Genomic DNA, 24,041 nt, shown 5'->3' on the forward strand with positions numbered 1-24,041 from the left:
AAAGTTACTATATCTACCAGTTGTTATGGATTACCTTCAAGAATGCATATAGGAAACATATGTCTGCAATCAACATAATTACTACATTTCCAGCAGGTCAATTATCTTCTTTTCATCACTGTTTGGCAATAAGAGAATTAGGATGGATGGCCTTATTGTCTAAAAATAAAATATCTAATCAGTTTGATAACTTTATATAGTCCACTGAAACAACTTAGATCATCTAATTAAGGCTTGCTTACCTCCTAAGATCTTATTCTGAAACTTGTGACAGAGTTCTTATCGGCTTCCTTTAAAAAATGCAGAATACCCTCCTAGTTGATACTATAACAGGTTTTTCCCATTGTCATTTCAAATTAGTCTGCAAAATTCATCTGGTCTGGCAGTTAGCACAGAGGATTACGGGTATAAACTGCTTCCTGTGGATTAGAGTTTGACACTCTCCTTCCATTTGCATACTGTGTAACTCTAAGCAAGTCAGTGAATGAGACAGTGCTTCTAGGTAATTGGTAAACTGGGCAAGATTCATCAATGGTCTGCTGGACTATATGCCTAGTAATTATGAACCCTTTCAACTCACATTGCCAAAGATGTGGATTTAAACAACAGACTACTAAACAACTATGCAGAGTATGAATCCAATGCTACAATGTTATGGGAACTATCATTTTTAGCTCCCCAGTTCTATTCTATAGACATGTATGTATGTATGTATATATATATATATATATATATATATATATATATATATATATCTATAAAATAACAAACTATTTGTACAGTTTCTTGATTGACATGCAGGGGGTATTTTATTTTCACTGTTTTTTTACTGAGTGATGCATTTTAGAGTGTCATGTATTTTAGCTTTTAAAAGAAAATATTCATCCTCTTTTTGGCTCTAGTTTGCTTCATAATTGTAAGGCTGATAACTTTTCCCACAGGTCTCATCTCTAAATGGGCTCTGACTATTAGGACAAATCTAGTCAGCAAACTATAAATAAGTAAATAACTAAAGGTCTCATGTGTCATCCCATTATGCACTGTACTCAAGAAAATGCAAGGTTATACTCCTTAATTTTCAGATAAAATAGACCCTAACAAAAGAAAATCCTAACAGTTGTTTTAACATATTGCACTGTGATTTACTCAATTGATTATGAATCTTCTGACATTCACAACAAACCAACGAGTAAACCTTTGGTAATATGGTCTGTGTGTGAAGTACTTCAAATAACACTGTTTTAGGGCGGATGCATTTTACTATAACTACAATCTCCTTGCTGTGTTTTAAACAAACAATGTGTTTCAGTGGCTTTCAGTGGCATGCATCTGCTGACATACCAGTTGCCTACTGTATAATAGTCTGAAAGGTATACAAATATCATTGAGATTTTTGTAACTGACAGGTGTCATATTTTAATGGTGGTATAATAAAGCACCAACACACCTTGAAAAACAAAATCAAATCATTATAAAATTTACTTTTGAAGTAGGTTGACTAAACATTTTAGTTATTAGGACATTTTCAGAATGCCTTTTATAGGAACATATAAATATTATTAAATAGGATTATAGCAAGCAGTCTTCTAAATCATATTTTTGTTAAGGTCACAAACTAGAATCAAGGGCATATATTTTAAAATGTACCAGAATATAAGAAAGATAAACAAAATGTTGCTATAATAAGGTAATAGTTATAAATTTACTCTATCATGAAATTTGAGTTTAGAAATGAAATTAAGCAGCCTAATGAACTCTTACATCAAACACATTACTAAATGTTGTATTTATTAAAATGGCTTAGGAGATACAAACATGTTTCTGTCACAAACAATAATTAAATAAATAAACAGACAGATAGACAGATAGATTGACTGATAGAAAAATGAAATGGTTACATTTCATTTATTACAGAAATAAATCACTGGATTTGGCATGCACTGAACTGAAACTTCATTTCAATTATTTTAAACATACCATCACTGATATGTAATTCACAGGAAGGGAAATGAAAGACAACCACAAATAAATAATGCAAGGTGCTCTGATATTTGCATGAAGCAGAAATATAGAACTTTATATGCCCTACTGCTACAATACATTATAATTTGTTGTTATTTTGGAGGGGGTGGTATGGCAAAGCCAAGTCTGCTTTCTAATGAACCCATAAGATAAGCATATTACCACCAACCTCTGAATGATGACCCTTACCTTTCCTTATGGCCAGTTCATCTAGTGTCTTCATGAGTATTTCCCTTGCATTTTCATTTCTTGCCAGTGTGAAGGTGTATGCCAATAGTGCTAGGGTGTATGGATTGGTGATGTTTTCAATTTGCTCCTCCAAGCAGTGGAGACTTTTTTTGAGCATAGTATCCTGTTAAGACATAAAAGAGCATCACCAAACATGGAAAAAAAAAAAAAAGAAACAGTCAATTGCAAAAAGAGGATTGTGGTTGGGGCTGTGAGTACAGACAAAGAGAATGGAGTAATAAATGCCTGACTCAGCACATCCGTTGTTTCTAGAACCCACTTTCATTACATATCAAGCTAAGTAATGTTTTATTGATGCTCTAAATCAAACCTGAATGCATGGTGACTCTAAATTCACATCTTGGTGTATGTGGAAACTTTCTCCTTATTAAGAGTAACTAATAACCTCTTATTACAACAACCGGTTGTAGTAGTTAATCTTCAGGAGCTCCTGTACCACACCCTTAGTATCTACCCATTATGAGCCTACTTTTACAAATGCGGTTCCCTGCTCACAAGAGCAAACAGCAATAACAATGCCAGGCTCATCTGCATTAGAACTATATTAATATTTGAAATGCAACCTGCACTCTTCTGGGAAGACAGTGTAAGATCCAGTTTTACTATTTCTTCACTCTATTGCTAGACTAAAAATGTAATGTAATTTATCATGCTTTGTCAGGCCTCAGTATTACCTTTTAAGGCACTTGAGCATCTGTACTTTATAGGGTGCTTAAAACTTTTTCCAATACTCTTATACATATGGCTTACAGCAATAGGTTCTTCAGTCCACTTTGTACCTACTTTGTTTCTTTCATGTTGCCAGGGCATCTCCGCATCTGCCTTTAATGCCTAGCTACATTTGCTGCTCAGACAATTTCCATGGCAATGATAACCATATCCTTTTCCCAACATCCAGATGCAACTACTTTCTTGGCACATTTCCTATCACTCTGAATCCCTAGCCATTTTCCTAGTGCTCACAAATTTCCATCTAAAGTACCAGCAACAGATTATCCTACATTAATGTTCCTGTCAATTGATGCAGGAATTACAGGACGTGTAAAACAAAGTAGTCATTGGTATATGTACATATGGAACCACATCCACAGTGTCAACACAAAAAATGCTTATTAACAGCATAAAAATCCCAACTCCTGAATCTACTAACAGCATACTTATCATTACAGACAACAAACTGATGTTAATCAAGGATCAAATAAACATTAAAAATCTGGACTTCTAGCTACTTTCAGATGTAAACATGTCATGTACTGTATATACTAAGTGGGCACCATGAAGGCTGGTCAGCAGTAATGTAGTCTGCCTGCAATGACTCTAAAACCTGATACCATTTTACCTCTGTTTACTCTGTTTATCAAATGCTGTTTTTCTTTACTTATCTTAATTGTCTTTATGCCTCCTAGTCTGGTTCAAACTTGGAAATGGTTGAGCTAAGCATGTTAGCTTGTGATATTGATTATGTTAACCCTTAATATGCATTATGAAAGCATTCTATTCCATGCAAAGGATGACTAAATTATATCTCTCAAGGTCTTTTGCTAGTTATACCAAAATTTCTCTCTTCCTCAGCTGTCTTATCCTTAAATCCTCTGCCTCCCTCTGGGTGTCTTTTTCTAGACTTTGTTTCATTTTACCCATGGTAGGCTTTGCTGAAATATTCATATAAGGAGTAGCCAGAGTCAAAATTTAGGCCTAATAAAAACACTAAGATAACTTGCATGACCAGTAACTACATTTTCTTCTTTAAAGTTGAAGTTAGTTAAAATAAAGTTCTACCAATATGCTGCTTAATAATGCATATTTATAGTACATACAGCATTATAATCTGAAATGGATGGTAAATATCAAATAGATTGAGATCATAATAAAGAAATACTTTTTAAACACATGAATGGTAGGATGGTGGTAAAATGACTGAGGTAAATAAATAAGGGTAATTAAACATCACTTTATACACTTATAGGAAATAGGGCTAAATAGACACAGACAGAGGAATACAGAAACAGATTGCTAGAAAGAAATCAAACAGAGATAGTATAGGGTTTAATACACATGCATGCATCATTTCTTTATTTTGGAATTGACAGGTATGATTCATTCGACGCGAAGCGCTAGTGCTAATGTGACAGTTATATGTTTACTCCGGTATGTAGTATGATCTTAGAGTTTACGATTTCAGAGATTTAATATGTATACTGAATATAATCTTTCTTAGCCTGGAAAGCAAAGCAGTGATTAAATTTATAGGGGCCAGTGAGAGACAGAGGTGCAAATAAAGCAGAAAACCCTATCCCATTGATTAATTCTATTTTTCAACATTTAGGAACTATCTAAATAATTATAAAATAAAAACATTGTTTTCTTATTTCCCATAGCATTCACTATTGATTGCTTAAGAAGTCATAACTTAGATAAATGTTTTGACATCACTTCATGTATGGTAATAAAATACATTCAGCAGAATATTTATTAGCCAGATATAATTTAAGACTGAGTAATTGTCTGAGTTTGCAAAATTTAAAAAATGTTGTACATGATAAAATAAAATAAAAGTGTCCTTAGATTCACTTGTGAAGAAATGCTCCCAACATATTAGAATTGTTATTTAGCATTAATAGCAATTTAAATAACACTAGGTCAAAAACATATAGGTCAAAATATATAGAGTGTTAAGAATGGATTGTTCCTTTGTAGAAATAAAACATTGAGATTACTCTACAAGAATCAATAATGAAGAGTTTTCTGATGTGAATAAAACATTATTGATTAAATCAGTAAGCAAAACGTCATCTTTACTGTACTGGAAATTATTTACTTGGAAACATTTGCATAGAACTTTTAAAACCCTTCATAAGGTTCCAATAATAATAAAAAATATCAAATGTTAATTGTTGAAGTTGTGGTGATAATATAGATGCAGATTGGTTACATATGGTGCTGGGGTATAAAATTATATAGGAGGTTAAATGTTTTTCTCAAGCGTTGTGGTTGGATAAATGTATAATAATTAATTCATTAATATTGTTTAATGCTCCAATTAAAGAAGTTATTCCAAAAACACAAGTGTCTCTTTTATAGTCAATTTTAGAGATTGCAAGGAAAGTTATTACATTACATTAAAAAGTAAAATTATCATATTATTCTCAGAATTCATATATTTAGCTAAAGGGTATGTAAAAAAAGAATTGTTAACCATTAAGCTGAGAACACCGAAAATTATACATTAGTGTATTGCATAGAAAAAGTGAATGATTTACTTGAAAAATACTGATGATATATGTATTAATTTTAAACAAAAACCTTGATATGGATGAATGTAAATAGTTTTTATTTGATATGTTTTGATAATGTATTTGTTTTGATATATTGTGATTGTTGAGAAATGTTGAATAAAAAATTGTTAGAAAAAAAAAGACAAGAATCCTATACTTACATTTAGAGGCAGTTCAAGTTCCAACAAGGCAGCAGTAATGTAAGCCGACAGTGAAACATTGTCATCAACTCCACCCTAGAAGACAACAAATGATTTGATATAGAATCACATAGCTTCCATGCATCAAACATGATCAGTTAATTTTATAAACTTTCTACTGCCACACTCCTGGGATGTAAAATATTTAAATATTTGGCAGAAAACATGATCAGGTAGAAGCATGACTGCTTAAAATTGAATCCTTACCCACAAAGTTGTTCCTTCAAAACTGTAGCCTTTTTCAGTCTGACAGACCTTTTCATAGAGGAGGTATAGTTTAATTGCTCTTATTACAACCATAGACGTTTCCTGTACTTTGGCATGATGTTACATGTAGGAACTACTCTCTAAAGTAGTTGGGTACCCTGTTATAATTAATTGGTCTTAATATATTAATTTTTGTTGGCTGTATTCCATTACATTTCTTCTTTAAGGCCTCACATCTCTAACACTGGACTTCTTTGATAAATGTTTCTTATGTGTGGCCTCAGTTTTCATTGGCTTAGTAGTAACTCTTCTCAATGTAATCTGACATTGAGAAAGATGTCCCTTCAATACCCACACGAACAGCCACTGAGAACAGCCATTTCTTGTAATAATTAAGACGTGTGGTTTATGGAAGAATTAACTCCTGAATAGAAATGACTGGTATATTCTCTATTCAGAAGGGAACAAGTGTTACCATGAGTCACAGCCCTGGAAGGATTACTGAGATTATGCTATTAAAATGAAATTCTAGCATACACAGTGACAGTTACCCATACCTCTTAACTGTCCAGATTTTCACAGAATGTCCAGATTTTTGTCTCATACTATTGGCCTGTTCCTCATAAAATTTGTGAAAAAGTAAAAACAGCCACCGAGCAGTCTTTAAACACCAAACGGACTTTTAATGTAAAGTGCTTTTCGTCTACCCAAGTAGGTAGACTTCATCAGACAAAACATAAAACAATGTATCAACTTTGTAAACCCAAAAGGGCACCAACACCAACCAATCAGCTTTTATGCTTAATAAAATGTATTTGTTTGTATTTTTTAGTGTATTTTAATTATCTGTTGCATTGTATTTGTAACGTGTTTTTAAATACTCCAACGAACACTGGTGCAATAAGCATAAAAGCTGATTGGTTGGTGTTGGCGGCCTTTTGGGTTTAAAAAGTTGATACATTGTTTTATGTGTTTGTCTGATGAAGTCTACCTACCTGGGTAGATGAAAAGCGCTTTACATTAAAAGTCCATTTGGTGTTTAAAGACTGCTCGGTGTCTGTTTTTACTTTTTCAGTAGTTTGTTGTTTCTTGTGGATTCCTCATAAAATTTGTGTTTTTCTGGCAAATTGCTGAGGGTTGAAGTCAATAATGACATACATGTGAGCTTCAGACTTCATATCCTTCAGATGACATATGCTAATGCAAATCATGTTATTCTAGAAACTTTGTTAGTTTGTAAGAGCAATATTTAAAATCTGTCCCTATTTTTATCCTTTGTTTTCCCACTATTTTAGGCTTTGCATAGATTTTGTGAGCTAAGATGTTCATAGCTGTGCAGTTACCTGAAATACTACTTTTGCGAGTATTCATCAATGCAGTATAATGGATAACTGAAATACTTTAAAATTAAACTTTAAAAGTAAGTTAGTTCTATATCCATTTTTAGTCAATATACTTATTTTTATAATGATCTAGGTGTGGTCTATCAGTGGGAGCAGTAGTCAAAAAACAATTTTCAGCATGAGATTTTGTTTTCATAGCAGTTTGTGGCTGATTTAACTATAGTTTAAAATACAGCAGATTTCAGTTCATTTTTATTTGTCATAGTGGACAGCGCAATGGTGCAGCAGTAGTGCTGTTGCCTAACAGCAAAAGGTTCTCTAGTTCAATTCTCGGCTGAGGTACCTTTTGTGTGGAGTCTGCATGTCCTCCCTGTGCCGTGTGGGTTTCCTCCCACATTACAAAGACATGCTTCTGGATCATTTCTTCCCAGGCCTCCGCTGAAAATTGGCTTTGTTCCAAGTCAGACTTTCCCGGTTAATAAAAAATAGTATAATCCTAAATATTTCTAATCTTTCTCACTGGTCTAATGCACTAGCAACTTATTCTAAAATGCTCTAAGGTTATTCTAACTCTCAGTACTCTCTCCAGCAATTTTAAATAATCTTCAAGATAAACAGTTCTCATTCTCCAGGTGCTCTATCCATTGTAATTGCAGCTAGTGGCGTATTGGTAGTGATAAGCAAGGTTAAAAACAAAAAGTTATGAAAAATATGGGAGAGTAGTAATTTAACTCTATATAACTATTTTTTAAATACAAACCTTGTAGAATTGCTGTGAAATATGATAAAGCTGAGAATTTTACAACCTGTTAAGAAATGCTATACTTCGATAAATTATATAACAGTCACATGAAACAGTGACAAACCTTGTTATATCTGAGCCAAGAAAAAAGACAAAGTACTATCCTAAGTATAAAAAATCATTGAGGGATATTATATGGAGATTCTTTATCACCCCTGCAGCTTTGCTTTGCCCTCAGACTAAAAAGTTGGGTCGTTACTAGACTACTCTATGGATATAGTTTAACTTCTACAAATCAGCCTTACCAAATGACAGCTCACCTTTTTTCACCCTTTCACTGTTTGCATCAGATAAACAAAACAAATATGTTTGTATGCTTTAAAACTATATAGCTAATCTGACAAACAACGGAAATACAAGTATAAATGGTTAGAAAACTTTTAGGATGATATAAAATGCCTTATAGCCTTAGATGTATGCACATTTATAGCAGGAAAACTGCAACATCAAGAAAACACAATGACTATGGAATGTGATACAAAAAAGCTACAACAATAAAGTGTGTAAATATCTGGGAGTATATTAATGGCCAGCAATACAACATGAGCAAAATCAGAATTAGTGCAAAACTAATACTGAAAGCTCCCTTGAGATCTACTCCCCCCCCCCCATCATGTTCTGCCCTACAGCTTTGGTGTAACTGACTGGCCCTAAAAGGTGTGGGATCAATCAGACAGGACAATACAAAATTACCTCCTGCTTATAAATTGATGCAAAAATAGTTTACAGTGAAACTGCATATTTCTCAGTCTAGGGAAACATGGGCTTCCTTGAAATTAACTATATCTATAGATCTGCAGCAGTCTTACTGCATACATATTTGGTAAGATTATCAGATGCAAACACTGAAAGTTCTAAACCATGAAGAAAGCAAGTCTAAAATGATATCTTTTCTTAGACTAGCATAACATATCTGAAAGAAACAGGCATGAAAATAAACACAGACGACAAAAACAGATGGCAAAATAAAGTGCTAATAGAAGAGAATGATGTAAAGATTATGACCAGAAAAAAGGAAGAAAATTGTGGGGTGTGGAGGTTGGAATAATGGTTAAGGTGTTTACCTTACAGACACAAGGTAAAGCCCACACATATAGTAGCAAGTATAGAGAACTCCAAGAGCAACATGTTGAGAAAGCTTTGACGTTGAATAAGAGGTGAATTTAAACCAAAAGGTGAAAGGCTAAAAACATCAGACATTCGAATGCATATAAGATGATTCACAAAGCCTATACAAAAAGTGACCCATACTGACAAATGTAGGTTCAGCTGCCCAGAAGTAGAAATAGTTACCCATCTGATTGCTGCTTGTGATATACTTATGGCTGGGGGTCTGCATACTGAAAGACACAACAATATGAAAAGATTGTTATATTGGGGTCTGGGAAACATTACAATATACAAATAGATATGAAGCACAGGAAATGTGGACCACAAAGAATTATGAAAATGAAGTAATAATCACATGGGATCATCAGTATTAACAGTTAAGAAACTAGAAGCAAGAAAACCCAGTCACACTTCATGACTGAAATTTTTCTACTTTTAAATACTATGGCTTGTTATAACTTACACATTTCTGTGCCAGCTTTCGGAAATGGTACTGCACTACTGATTGATTGACATTTGCTGATCATGCCTCCTTACATCTTGTACCCAGAGTGACTGCCCTTTTTACCCCACCCTAGCTGCAGCTCACCTGTTGGCTCAAAAGGAGGTGGCTGTGTTTTTCACATTTACAGTTCAGGGACTGCAGACTGCCAATCTTTCAGTTGGTGCAGGAACTCCTAGAGAAACCGGTTAACCTCAGGTAGGCTAGATAAGTGTGGATCCCAAGATAGGCAGGCCAAAATCATGGAAAAGTGTACCTTAATGGTGGTTTATGCTATTCCAGCTTTAAGCAAGTCACTCAAGTACTGTAGGATCAAAAGTACCTTTGCTCTCTATGGGTCCTGTCCTGTTTGCTGGTACCAGAAGCAGAACTTCCACCACTTGGAGATATAGCACCTCCTTTTGGTAGGTCTCGTGGATTTCTTGAAAACTCTGAGCATGTATTGAATCTATAAGTACCAGAAATGCATAGAAAGTCTATCCTCTAAATTGTTATCCTCAACATCTGCAGGTTGAGGTGGATAAAAGATTATTTTTTTCTAGAACAGTAGGTCTGGTGGCATCCTTCTGTCATCTTCACTAGTAGTGAAAAACAAATTTGTCTTATACAAAGGGGGCCAGGAGGAGCATCTTTGTTTTTTCCTTTCTTCACCTTCTAGGGATCAAGGTGAAGGGGAAAAAACAAATAGGAATGGTCCTGGCCATGTTATAGAGAAGGCATACATCACCCAGTCCTTCCTGGTTAGGCCCATGGATGCCCAGAGCAAAACAGTCTCAGCTGTCTCATTTATCTTGTAACAAAATGATCCTTCTGTGGAACAGCTTTCTTATGTACTAATTATAGGAAGACTTCCCAACCTGCTAGTTTCAGTGTAAACTTCACCACCCTATTCCCCCCCAAAGGCCCATTCGACATCCCAGCTACTTGTCCCACACCTCACATATCCACAGCTCATGTGTTAAAGGTTCTATCCAAGGCAAAGAACACCACTTCCATGGGACCTGATAGTATCCCAGGCTGTATTCTGCACCATCTCCAGCAAGAACTAACTTTGCCATTGAGCACCTTATTCGACCACAGCCTAATTACAGGCTTAATTCCATCAGAGTGGAGAACTGCCATTGTCATCCCCTTGCAAAAAGGTGGCACCACTACTGACTCAAGAAACTATCACCCCATTAGTTTGACGAGTCTGATCTCTAAAGCCATGGAGTGTATTATTATGGATCTCATAAACAAGGACTTAGGCAATCTTCAAGTACTTGACCCCACCCAACTCAGATTTGTCAAGGACAGAATTTGGCTGCTGAACCTAGTTGACTTCTTTGAGACTGTCACCAAGACTCTGGATGGGGGAAAGTCAGTATGTGCAGCTTACCTTGACTTGGCCAAGGCCTTTGGTACAATCCCCCACTTGGGCATCATCAAAAAGCTAACTTAACTTGGCGTAAATCCCTATCACGTCAGGTGGGTGGCCAACTAGCTCACTGATAGGACCCACAAGGTTAAAAATAGGTGCCACCACCTCCGACAGCAGACCTGTCACTAGAGGTGTTCCCAGAGATCTGTCCTAGGACCCCTGCAGTTTGGAATCTACTTCTCAGAGGTCCAGGCAAAGACAAAGGGCCTGTGGCTGACCAAGTTTGCAGACGACTGTAAGTTGGGTGTTGTCATTGACTCCCCAAATTATGTTAACATACTGCAAGAGGGTCTCACAGCAATAAATGACTGCTGCCAAAGTTATGGCCTTAGGTTAAACCCAAAAAAATGTATTATCATACCATTCAGTAAAATCATGGCCCCAACTAATTACCACATCAACGTCAGCCTCCTTAGCACATAACCTGTGGTGAGAGACCTGGGTACTCAGGTTGACAACAATCTCATATTCAACCATCATGTAGCGGCAGTTGTCAGAAAAGCCTTTTACCTGGTTCATCTCATAAGTAAGGGGATTGCATCCAGGAAAAACATAGGTTATTACCTGTCTGTACTCCTTCCTCATTAGGCCTATAATTGAGTATAACAGGCCATTTTGTATGATGTACCTCTCCAAACACCTGCACCAACTGGAAAGGCCACAGAAATACCTCATAAAGTGAATCCATAGCCTCCAACACCTGTCCTATTTGGACAGGCTCATATTACTATCATTTTACTCAGTATCATACAGATTGCTCAGAGGTGATCTGTGTATCGCCTACAAGGCAATATCAGACCCTGCCCTGCTAGAGATGCTCCATATCTGAAAGTCTAATTCCTCATGCATTACCCGCTTGAAAGGCCTAATATCTAATATTTGACATCAGCAAAACCTGCTGGACAGACAGGTTGGTCTCCCAGAGGCTGCCCCATCTCTGGAATAGACTTCCCATACATGTCAAACAGAGCACCTCGCTGATCCTCTTCAAGCGCAACCTTGATGAGTGGATGGGAAACCACAAATTTATCCCAGGGGTTGACAGGGGTGACAGGTGCTGACTGAGGTTTCTTTTTTTGGGGATAAACTCTTAGCTTGGCTTGTAAGGGCCTCAGGACCATTAGCCTAGTAACCTCCTATGACCCTATGATTCTATGACCCCTGTGTAACATGCGCTCAAGAGGGTCTGTCTTGGTCTTGCTTATTCTGTCTGCCACAGAGTTTAGTTCTGAAGGGATGCATACTACTGTTAGAAGCACACTGTGCTGGAGGGCCACTTCCCAAGCTACCACAACTTACCTGTACATTAGGTAGAATCTTATTCCTACTTATTTGTTCATGTAAAGCATAAACCATGTTATCACTCGGAGGGTCTCTTTTTTCCATACCAGGCTCGCTGCCCTCAGGCACTGGATGAGAACCAGTATCTCTCTATATCTTATGTTCATGTACCTTTCCTTTGCTAATGGTCATATAAGTCCTGGATCATGATGCACTGTGCACAAGCTCCCCAGAAAAAGTTTGAGGTTGGTGAAATCCAGAGTAAAGCTGATCCCCATACTCAGCAAGTCCTGGTTGTGGCTGTGTTCTTAGTTGCCAGTTCCTAGCCATAGATCTGATAATTCTCCACCATATCTTGTGGATAGGATGGGAGGTTTGCAGGTAACCAAGAGAAAACCCAGTAAGACTACCTATGCAAGGTCAACAAGGAGGTCTGTTTTAGATTCATAATAAACTCCAACTTCTGAAACAGTCTCTGTGAAGTTCTGGACTGTCAGAACCCCTTCTAGAAGTCCTCTAAATCAGGCAGTCATCAAGATAAGGGTGAAAGTGAATACCCTTTTTCCTGTAGAAGACAATGGTTATACCAAGGATTTTGTGAAGATTCTTGCTGCACTGGAAGGCTCAAAGGGCAAGGAGGTAAACTGATAGTGACGATAGTGACAGTCCCTAGTTAAGATTATGAGAAAGTGGCTATGATTCTTGTGAAAAGGGGATGTGCAGGTAGGTGTCCTTTAAATCCATGGTGATTGTATCTGCCTTTGAGTGCATGAGAGTCAGAGTAGCCTGAATTTGGGACCTTTAGGAAGATGTTGAGCCTTGAATGGTCCAGAATGAATCTTCATGTGCCTTTCTTCCTGGGAACAAAGAAAAGCCTAGAGTATAATCCCTCAAACAGCTGATGGGACATCTCGTCAATGACTCCATGACGCAGTAGTTATGAAATAATTAGAGAAATTGCTTCTTGTTCTTTGATACCTGGGGGATACTTGTGGGTTGGGGGAAAGTCCACTGTATTCTGTACCATTCCCTTATAATCTTTGGCATCCATGAATCCATTGTGATGTCACCCCAAGCATGAAATAGGAAATAGGGTTCCTATTATTTTCTGTGGAAAGGGCAGATGGGCTAGAATGAGAGTGAGAGGAGTTGGAGGTGGGAGATCATACAGCCAGAATTTGTCTCTTTTACTGAAAGGCCTTTAGAGCCTCCCAGGCTTTCCCTTGTTTTCCATTTGCCATCTTTTCTTAAACTGAGCCTTCTAATCTTTTTGTTGCATGGGCTTGTACTGTTTCCTGCAAAAGGGCTCAGATATGTAGGCACAGTTTCTCTCAACCCTGGAAAAGGAGAGAGAAAAAAAGCAGCCTCCCACCCTGCATGACTTTTCTCTTTCATCCACTTTTAAGCACTTTAGCAGTAGAACCTCCTAACAATAATTCCTTGTCTAGGGGTGCATCAATCAACTGAGCTTTGTCATTCTCAGGAAGAGACTGCAGCCTTAACCAGGCATGTGTTCTGAATATTGACCTGGTGGCAAAAGCTCAGGAAGTTGCATCATTAGCATTGCGGCCACATTTTATAGAGTGTTAAGCTACCTGACTGGCAGTTTTAAGAAATTTCAAGAGTTAGGACCTAAGGTCAGCATCTGAGACTTCTCCCATTTTCTGTCCATATGTTCAAGAAAGGCCAACAGAAAACCAGTCATGTGGGTTTCACAGTTCATGATCCTAAAGGAATGGGAGGCTTAGGTATAAGCCTTTTTACTAAACCAATCCACAGCATGACTGTCCTTGTCATTGGAGAGGTCATTGGGGGCTGGAACAATTGTAATTCCTTTTTCCGGGACTACTGACACAACAGCAGGACTTGACTTATGGCTATCTTGTACCCTAAATCAGGTTTATTGTGTACAAGGGGCTGAGAATCTGGATCTGAGAAGCAACTGTAAAGGTATCCTGCAGGGCACTCAGTACTAAAGGAATGGCCATATATTTGAGGGCATCCATAAGTGGCAATTCATAATATATTTTCTAAGAATCAAAAACTTCCTTTCTCTTCCACTGAAATAATTCCTTCATTGTGGAGCCTTTCTTCAAATTAGAGTTCTTTAGAGGGAAGAGTCTGATGAAAAGGGTATCTTCAGCATCAGATTCAAAATCAGTAGAATAAGAACTTTATGAGGTATACTCTAATTCTTCCAGATCAGGGTCCTTGGTTCATCTTTCTCATATGGGGACATTCCCTTTTATTTTTCTCAGGGGCTATGTTAGGGCTGGAGGGGTCTGGCTAGACTGGAGGGCCTGTACTTTTCACCATGATTAGCTTCTATTTTAGATATTTGGACAGAAACAGGAAAAGGGGAGATATACTTAAATGTTGAAGATATTTTTAGGGAGACATTCAGCTAGAGGGATTGTAGAACCAAACTGGGCTGCAGTACCTTTACACCAAAACCTTCTCCTTCCTCACATACCAGTACTTTGTGGACTCCTCTCTCTCCCTCAGTAATAATAGTACAGAGCTTTTCCCTGCTAGCCTTAAGTCATGCAAGACGTGTGCACTCATGTGCAGCATTGGTTTGCTCTGATATGCTCTCATCCTCTGCTATAGTGGTTTCCAAAGGGCAATGGTAGATGACCAAAAGGAAGTAGACAGTCATCATTTCAGATAACCCATACAGGAAAGACAAAAAAATCTGCATCCTCTCCTTTGCTTGACTTTTCCCGTCACATTTTTCTAGCTGGATTGTTGAGAGGGGAAGAAGGGCCCAACAAAGACAAGGTGAAAGGTATCAAGGTTTGACAGCACTTCTTTTCAAGTTAAAGACCTAATTTGCGCTGATAACTATGAAGCATCTTAGGCACAAAACCTTTACAGACATCACAGGCCTGGGCTTCATGTACAGCTTCAAGACAGAAAATGAAACTAATGTGGTAGCCTCTGTAGGTTATTTATCTCTGATAGTCACACTTGTCCTTTTTTGGAGAAATAAGCAACAAAGAATGCTAAAAGTACCAAATTTAGAACAAAAAATAAAAATACCCAGTGAGGTCCATACTCCAAAGTTGCCAAAGTTGAACTGACTGGAAGTGAAGGCATTAATTGTGCACTGACATGGGAGACATCTGCATGGATGAACAGCAGCAAGGAAGTTCTGGTGATGGGGCAGATAAAGCCTGCACTTTACAACAACACAGTCTTGCATGCCTAGGGGTGGGTGCATTCCACATTAGCAAAGAAATTTGACATCTTAAAGACTGATCAGATGGACAGGAAACCTAATTGCGAAGTCCAAGAAGTAATGAATATCTTATCAGTTGTGAAAATAGTCACACAGAGCTGGAAAACATAAGTAAACCAAAAGCACAACAGTGTGCTAAGCAAACTAAGGTTACTATTTAAACAGGAAGTAAAACTAAGCTCAGAAAATGTGACTACTGGAGTTACCTTTCTGGACAACATTCTACGGATAACCAAAATGACTCAATATTTGTGGAACTTGAAATGGAATAGCAGGATGTATAGTCAATAAATCACAACAAGTGATGTCCTATAATATTACTATAGCAGATTCAGCAAAAATGTAAGATTCTCCATCTCTGAAGTTTCTTGCAAGTCTGTAAAACCCACTTTGTTGTTTGTTATGTACTGAATAACTCATCATCTGCTTTTGCTCTAACTGTTTCCTTTTTCCCCTAGTACAGTTTTCTGGGAAAACCACTCCCACAGCTATAAAAACAGCAAAATCCTTCTTAACGCAAATAACTAAATTACAACGATGTACATATACAACAGCAGACAAATAAAAGCGTGCCTGTAGTGTTGAGGTCAAGATAAAAAGGCCAGTCTTGTTGTAGAGGGCAATACAGAAAAACTCTTGCAATGACATCTGCTTGCTATTTACATCTATAGCTTTACATGAAGAATTTTTTTTTTTTTCATTATGACACTGTTTAGTGGTCTGGGAATTCACTTACCTTCATTGAGCTGCTAAATAATTTTCCAACACTCTGGAAGCACCCATCAGGGTTCTGATGTTTGGAAAGCCATTTAAGGCCATCAGCTATATGTTGGTCATCAACAAATATGTGTCTCTTGGCTTGGTGAAATGACTTGAGAACAAATGCTGTTAACCTAGAGTGGAAAAATCAGAACAAAGTGAAAGAGGGTGTATAAATTTAGCTTACTGAAATGATTTAGGAGCAAATATTGTTAACCTAGACAGGAACAGTCAGAAGAAGGAAATGTATAGTCTGTAAGTTTTGGGAATTTTGAAAAACAATTTGCATCCTACAAGAAAGTACAAAATGTTTAATGCTGCAAGTATGTATGTCTTTCATCATCTAGAAGTACTACACTTATCTGATGACAATAATGAAAGAAGTACAAATGGCAAACTCTTCATCAAACTATTTTTACAGTGGTAGTATTCTTTAGGTTCTAGGTCTTAAAAAGAATTTTAAAGTCACAGTAAACACAATAACTATTATATTTGTAATGCTTTGTAAACAACTTACAATATCTCCACAACCACTTAAGTTACCCACATACTGTCGGCAACATTTTATTCATCTAGCTGATGCTTTCATAAGGAGTTCTGTCTGTGTTACTTGGTTGTTGAGATATTTAGAAAAATGTGAAAATTATAACTACATAAATTGATATCATAAAAACTAAAGTTAATATCTATTTACTTGCACTAGACAGATGACAAATATTAATACAGTTGAATTTGCCATTGTGTAAGCTTTAAGATGAAATCTGTTATGACCTTGTTCATAGGTTCATAGGCTGGTAGTAGGCTATCGGCCCTAGGGCCTATACAAGCCTAGCCATAACAATTCCCTGGCCATTTCTTCCCAGAATATTTACTTCCCTGGTCCCATGTCCAGCAGGTCGACTAACATGATCTCCAGGGTGAATTTCCTATCTCCCTTCCAATCGTTAAGGTTTCTTTTGAAGAGGGCCAAAGAGGCGCTCAGCTTGACATGTATGGGCAGTCTATTCCAGAGTATGTGTAGTTTTTGGGTCAGGAACCTATCCCTCCAGCATGTTTTGTTCATTGTGATGACCAGGTTTAGATCCCTGGAGTGTGTGGCTCTGAGGGATTGGGATTTCTTTAAGTGGAGCATGTCCAAGAGCACTGGGTTTGACATGGCCTTGTATGTTAAGCAGAGATCGCCTATGAGTAGGCGATATGTGACAGAGTATAGCTGGAGTTTTTTTAGACAGTCAGCATAGGGCATCTGCTTTAGGCCTGTGATTCTTTTAGTGAGGTATTTCTGTGGCCTTTCCAGTTGTTGCAGATGTCTTCTGAGGTACATACAAATGGGGCATTGTACACTATAATGGGTCTAATGAGGGATGAGTACAGTGGGACAATGACCTCCTTTTTTCTGGAAGAAAAGCCCTTAGTGATGAGGTGTGCCACATAGAAGGTTTCCTTACTGTTGTGGCTATGTGGTTATTGAAGGTGAGCCCACTGTCCACCTGTGTCCCTAAGTCCCTTATTGCACTTTTGGTGTTTAGTGTACTGCCACTTATGTGGTAATTCATGGGTACATGTTTTTTCCCAAAGGGGATAACTATACATTTCTTGGCATTGAGCTTGAGCCCATGGCTCTGGCAACAAGCATCTGTTTCTGTAAGGCCCTTTTGTACAATATGCACATCATTTGTACATAGCATAGTTTTGGAATTATTAATGCAAATATGAACAAGCAATATTTGATGCCTAATGCGTCAGTAGGAGTTAACTGCAGATGCACCTGGGAGTGTCACTTGGATGTAATGAGTTGAGAGAGTAATTTTCTATGAGTTTCATTGTTCATGAATTTTCCAGCTAATATTTCCTGGTGACCTTAATAGTGTACATAGAATGTCTGTGTCCTCAAATAAATGGATGTCTATTTCTTAAGCTGCATAATTACACTAGCATTTAGTTTCTTAAATGTGTAACTCGATTATTAACATTCTGAAGAAGGAACTAAGGAAGGTTGAACTAGGAAGAAGAAGAACACCAGAAAACACATTGAGGATTAGTCCAATAAACTAAAACGCAAACATGATATGCAGCTGTGTTTAAAAATCTGGAACAAGTTTACTAAAAGTTTTTGCAATTGCACATAGATAGCACAGTGGTGCAGTGAGTAGCACTCTAGCCTTGCAGTAACAGGTTTTCTGGTTTGTTCCTCAGCTGGGGCACGTCATGTATGGTATGCCTTCCCTGTGTCTGTGTGAGTCTTCTCCAGGTACTCCTATTTTCTCCTACATCAAAAAGAGGTGTGTGTGTGTGTGTGTGTGTGTGTGTGTGTGTGTGTGTGTGTGTGTGTGTGTGTGTGTGTGTGTGTGTGTGTGTGTGTGTGTGACAGCGACAGAGAGAGAGAGAGAAATGGCACTGCAGTAGGTAGCATAAAATGCTTCTGACAGCAGTTAGTTGGAACACTTTACTATGGCTATTACTTGTGCATTTGTTCATTTGTTTGATCAGACATTTAAACAGTCTTTATAACTGTAATTGTTTGGCATGTGTGTGTGTGTGTGTGTGTGTGTGTGTGTGTGTGTGTGTGTGTGTGTGTGTGTGTGTGTGTGTGTGTGTGTGTGTGTGTGTGTGTGTGTGTGTGTTTGTGTGTGTGTGTGTGTGGGTGTGTCTGATAAAGAAGAAAGGCCTGATAATCTACTTCCATTTCCTAGCAGTCAGGTGTAACTTGACAACATTATATGGATGAAGTCCATACCAACTATAATGTTGAGAAAAGGTGCACTGGGGTCAGTGCATTAGCCTGGTAAACAATATTAAATTAATAATAAATAAACCAATTCTAAAATATGATTCAGAGGTGAGAAGAGCAACAACACCAAGGGAATATTCAGCTGAAAAAATAGAGATATAATGACTGTTCTACCATGAGACTAACTAACCTAGTCTTCCTTGAGAAAGGGGATCCAGCTTAGGCCAGGTACTGTTAAGGTATTGATGTTTACAAGATTACATTTCCTTGAAACTCCTATGAAAAGAGGACCTGAGATCAGCATATCCTGACAATGCATTTAAATGCTCAGATGTTTCATATATATATATATATATATATGTATATAAATATATATATATATATATATATATATATAAATATATATATATATATATATATATATATATATATATATATATATATATATATACATATATATAGATAGATAGATAGATAGATATTGCTGATGTGTGCTAATACTGTTATGGAATGATACTGAAATGGGTTTTATCTGTATGTCAATGATGTTATATTATTGCCAAGTTGGATAAAACTGATGTATACTCTGTATTGTCTTATGCTGGAGTGTTTCTCCACAGGGCTCCACTGAAAAGACGCAGTTATGCTTGGCCAGACTAGCCCAATAAGCATAAATAAATTAATAAATTAATGGCTGGATGGAGAGCAGTAACATGTTAAATTTCAGAATTATTACACTGGTGGCCTAGCTTATGTAGCTATTTGCTACTAACTGGGATTCTTACACTTACCAGATTAAATAGTAATTCCAAAGTGTAGTGCATTTACTAGAATGTACAAGTTAGTATTTTGTGATACTCAACATCTCTAATGAATCCATGGTTATGGAATGATTAACCTAAAACTTAGTTAGAAGATGTTTTTCAATGCTTCATCTAACATTGCATACTCTGCAATGGACATAGAGATAACTTCATGTAAATAATTGCATTTGACGAAAAGTATTTACTAATTGGTGAAGAAACATAATGAATGTATGCTTTAGAAGAAAAAGCAAGAGTCTACTCACAAGATGGAAGAGTTTAAATCTTTCTCTTCTCTCAAACGTAGCTATTATAAAAATGAATATCCTCCCCAAACTTCTTTTCCACTTCTTCACTCTTAATCAAAACATACCGAACACTTTTTTTTCAAAAATAAAAGTTGCACTAGGAAAGTTTATTTGGCATCCTAAAAATGTTAGAATCAGCTAGAATAATCTTACACTTCCCAAAGACAGAGGAGGATTGGCCCTTTCGGACTTTTTGTCATATTACCATATAATTAATGCCAGTCGCATTATACACATTGCTAACTTCCAACAATCAAACAAGGACTGGAATCCCTTATGGACAAAATTGTACAATGCCCATATAAAAGTGTCTAATATCAATCCTAGAGCAATTCTCTTTCTTAACAATAAAACTCTTAAACAGCATAAAATTCACCCTAAATTAATGCAAAATATAAATGGGCTCCAATCATTGATAACTTCCCTTGGCTTACGATACTCCCAGCCAATTCATCTTAATCCAAATCTTAAATTGTGTAACAGCATGTTAAATCTTGATAATTACCCTCTCATTAAAAACTGTACAGTCTGGGACTTCTACTCACTTAAAGACTTATCATTTAATGAAATCATGTCCTCTTTGGCAGTGAACAAGAAATATAATATAATAATCAAACAAATATTTTACCTAATTTCTTTGATCACTGACACAAGGTACCATCTTTATCAGTCTCTAATAACCCAACTTCTATCAAGGTCTAAAATGCTTTCCAAAGTCTATAGTCTAGTAATAAAAATAAAATACCAAGACAAGTTACTATTTTTTAAATATTGGGATGGAAAAAATAAGGAAATTACACTTAGCCAAAAACTCAATGCGATTAATGCTACAATAAAGTTAACTTCCTTCAAAAAACTAATTTATACCCAGTTCATGATAAACAATAACACATATCACACTCCATCATTCCTAAATAAAATTAACTCAAACAGCTCGCCTTTTTGTCCAACTTGCCCTACTTCTGTTGCAGACATACTCCACATTTTGTGGTCCTGTAAAAATGTGTATAAACTCTGGTGCTCCTTAAAGAGCATGACTGGAGAAAACGGGTTACATGAAGTCAACCCTTTCCTGGGAAATGGCGCTATTAAATATCTATCCAGGTTAGTTTAAATCTGAAACTAAACATATCATAGTGACACTGTGTGCGTCTCTCAAAACTTACATTACCTTTAACTGGCTAGACAGAGCCAAAATGTCCTGAAAGGATTTTCAATTGATGGCTGTTAAACATGTTTTGGCAAGTAAACTAAAAACTACAAGCAAAAAGAAGTTACTTTCAGAAATATTGGGATGTTCTAAATCATTATCCTACTTAGGTTGTTCTCTATTTCTCCTCCTACTGTCTGTAAACACCTCTTCTCCTCATTACGTTTCTCCAGCAGAACCTTTGTAGAATTACAATTATTGCAACCCTTTATGTTATCTTTTCTTACATTTGTGCAGGCAATACATTCTAGCTTCCTACTAATTCCCTCCCACTTAGTGACAGTCGCTTATATATATGTATATAGTTAAATCAAATAGGATTTAGTAATGTTGATATATCTTCACACTCCTGTACAAACAAATACCTCTCAGCAAATCATTTCTACATTTTCATTTTGTGTCTTTAATCAGCTAGTATCCCATTCACTTGATTAAAGAAGCTAAATATTTATTTTTGTTATATCAGTACTGAATGTATCTGTTCTTAAGCAGGATTGTATGAAGAATTTTTCATTTATCTGTTTTGAACCTATTTGTATTGTGTGAAATAATGGTTTTGTTTTTTGTATTTGTGTTTTTAAAAATGCTAATAAAAATCAGATTGCAAAAAAAAGAAGAAAAAGCAAGAGTCTATACCCCACGACCTAAGCTGAGTACCGAGTATCTTCATACAGAAACCAAGAAATTATATATTTTTGCAGTTCTGAATGGAGTTTCAGAGAGTTTTTGAAAATGTTTCTATCCAAAGAGTCTCTATTCTTGGAAAATAGTAGATTTCTAGGTTGCTATGCAGATACTGCATAGTACTGACAATTGTTGCACTTATTCAGAGTGAGACTTTGCATTGGTTGTGGCTAAGACCAGATTCAGCATTACTCAAAGAGGCTGGTTGCACCTTAGACAGGTTACAAACAACTTATGCAGAGGAGACAGCCTTACTCTTGTGCTTCAGATGTATGTAAATGAGGTCTCTTCCCACTTGTTTGTGATTCATAGTTGATTCTGTATGCATGACTATACCATGCACACATAATTTATAAAAGGCAAAGTCGTGCCTTTTTTATCTACTTCACAATAGGAGAAGATGCTTGCTTTAGCTGCAAACCTGTTTTTTCTCATTGAGAGCTGCTTCTCTTGGCTCTTCCAAACCAGGGGTGCCCAACAGAGTTCACGAGCCAAGAAACAGCAAGCATAGGCATATATTAACCTATTCTAACTTTGTTGACCAAGAAATTCTTGACATTTTAGACTGAACAGGGATAATGTAAGAGTTTTAGTGAGTTTTTGTGGCCCACAGATGAGGAATGGGGGATGTATGTTCTTCCTATACCTATGGATATCAGGGCATATGTAGCCCTCACTATACTTGCTGTGGGGACCTTCCAAGGACAAACTGGGGACACATTGGGTACTTCTTAAGCTTTGTCTTCAGAATACTTCCGCGGTTCCTTAGCATACTTTTGGTACATCTGGATCCCTATATTTATCTGCAAATGTCACCTCAGGACCAATCCAAAACAATAAGTGCCTTGTATAGGATGGCACTTTTTCCAGGACTGCATGGTGCAATAGATCGTACCTGTGTTGACATTAGGACCCTATCTGGACTGGCAGTAGTAGTACCACAACAGGAAGAGCTACCATTCCATCAACTGTGTGATGCATGGGGGTGTATGAACAACATGCTGGCCCAGCATCCTTGCAGTGTCCATGATTTACATATCTGGCTCACATGCTCACTCTACCACTGTATTCTGTAAGGTAGGATACCTCTTGGTCACTTTGATAATAAGTGCAACCTTTTTTCAGTCATATCAATTTCTGTATGTATAATCTGCTTAGTAGTAAACTTCCCTTATTTTTCTATGTCCCCTTTTTTCCTTTTGCAGATGGTCCATACTACCCACTCAGATCTTGGCTGAAGACACCATTCTGTAACCCCAGGGGAACAGATAAGAAATGCTTAAATACCCCCCCCCCACACACACACACACATTGATTTTCATTCAGTATTTGACCTGCTGAAAGTTTGCTGCTGTTGCCTGAATGAGTTTGGGGATGACCTTCATTATGACCCTGTTAATACATGCAGGATGTTTACCACCTGCTGAATTCTGCACAATGTGATTATGTGTCAGTGTGGTTCTCAACTGCCCCATGATGTTAGTGCAGGTCCCACTACTGTTCCTTCAAACAATTATGACAGTTATGGTGGTGGCAGCCTTATGCATGGTACACCCTCATCTCCTGACCTGCACTTACATCCCTCACTTTACCAATGGCAATTCATAAGATGGCAACTGTGAAAGACCAGGGTCAAGACCCAAGTTGGTCTGAGAAACAGCTCAAGATCCTTTTCTACCTACTGTAGGAGTCATATCTGCAGAAACTTGAACAAGTTGTGGCTGGCATGAAGAAAAGAAATACAAACACCTGACAGGAATTGGGGGAGCACCTGTCATCCCACTCTGGGTAGCAGTGTCAGCACAGGTATATACATATGTGCATATATATACATATATATATACAGAGAGAGAGAGAGAGAGAGAGAGAGAGAGAAAGAAAGAGTGAGTGAGAG

At 37.1% G+C, this 24,041-nt stretch overlaps 1 protein-coding gene across 3 annotated transcripts in view; it reads right to left on the bottom strand.

Moving 5' to 3' along the window:
- LOC122808802 (alpha-2-macroglobulin-like) overlaps positions 1–24,041 on the bottom strand; it is a 476,844-nt gene that overhangs the window by 185,554 nt on the left and 267,249 nt on the right. For all 3 annotated transcript variants that reach the window (XM_044079853.1, XM_044079854.1, XM_044079855.1), the window contains 3 exons: positions 16,389–16,545; positions 5,708–5,782; positions 2,212–2,374 (listed from right to left, as the gene is read on the bottom strand). In XM_044079853.1, coding sequence (XP_043935788.1) covers positions 2,212–2,374; positions 5,708–5,782; positions 16,389–16,545 — 395 coding nt within the window. The remainder of the gene's footprint in view (positions 1–2,211; positions 2,375–5,707; positions 5,783–16,388; positions 16,546–24,041) is intronic.

This window comes from Protopterus annectens, chromosome 8.part0 (genome assembly GCF_019279795.1).
Source record: "Protopterus annectens isolate FY-2018-M chromosome 8.part0, PAN1.0, whole genome shotgun sequence".
NCBI classification, from domain to species: Eukaryota; Metazoa; Chordata; order Ceratodontiformes; family Protopteridae; genus Protopterus; species Protopterus annectens.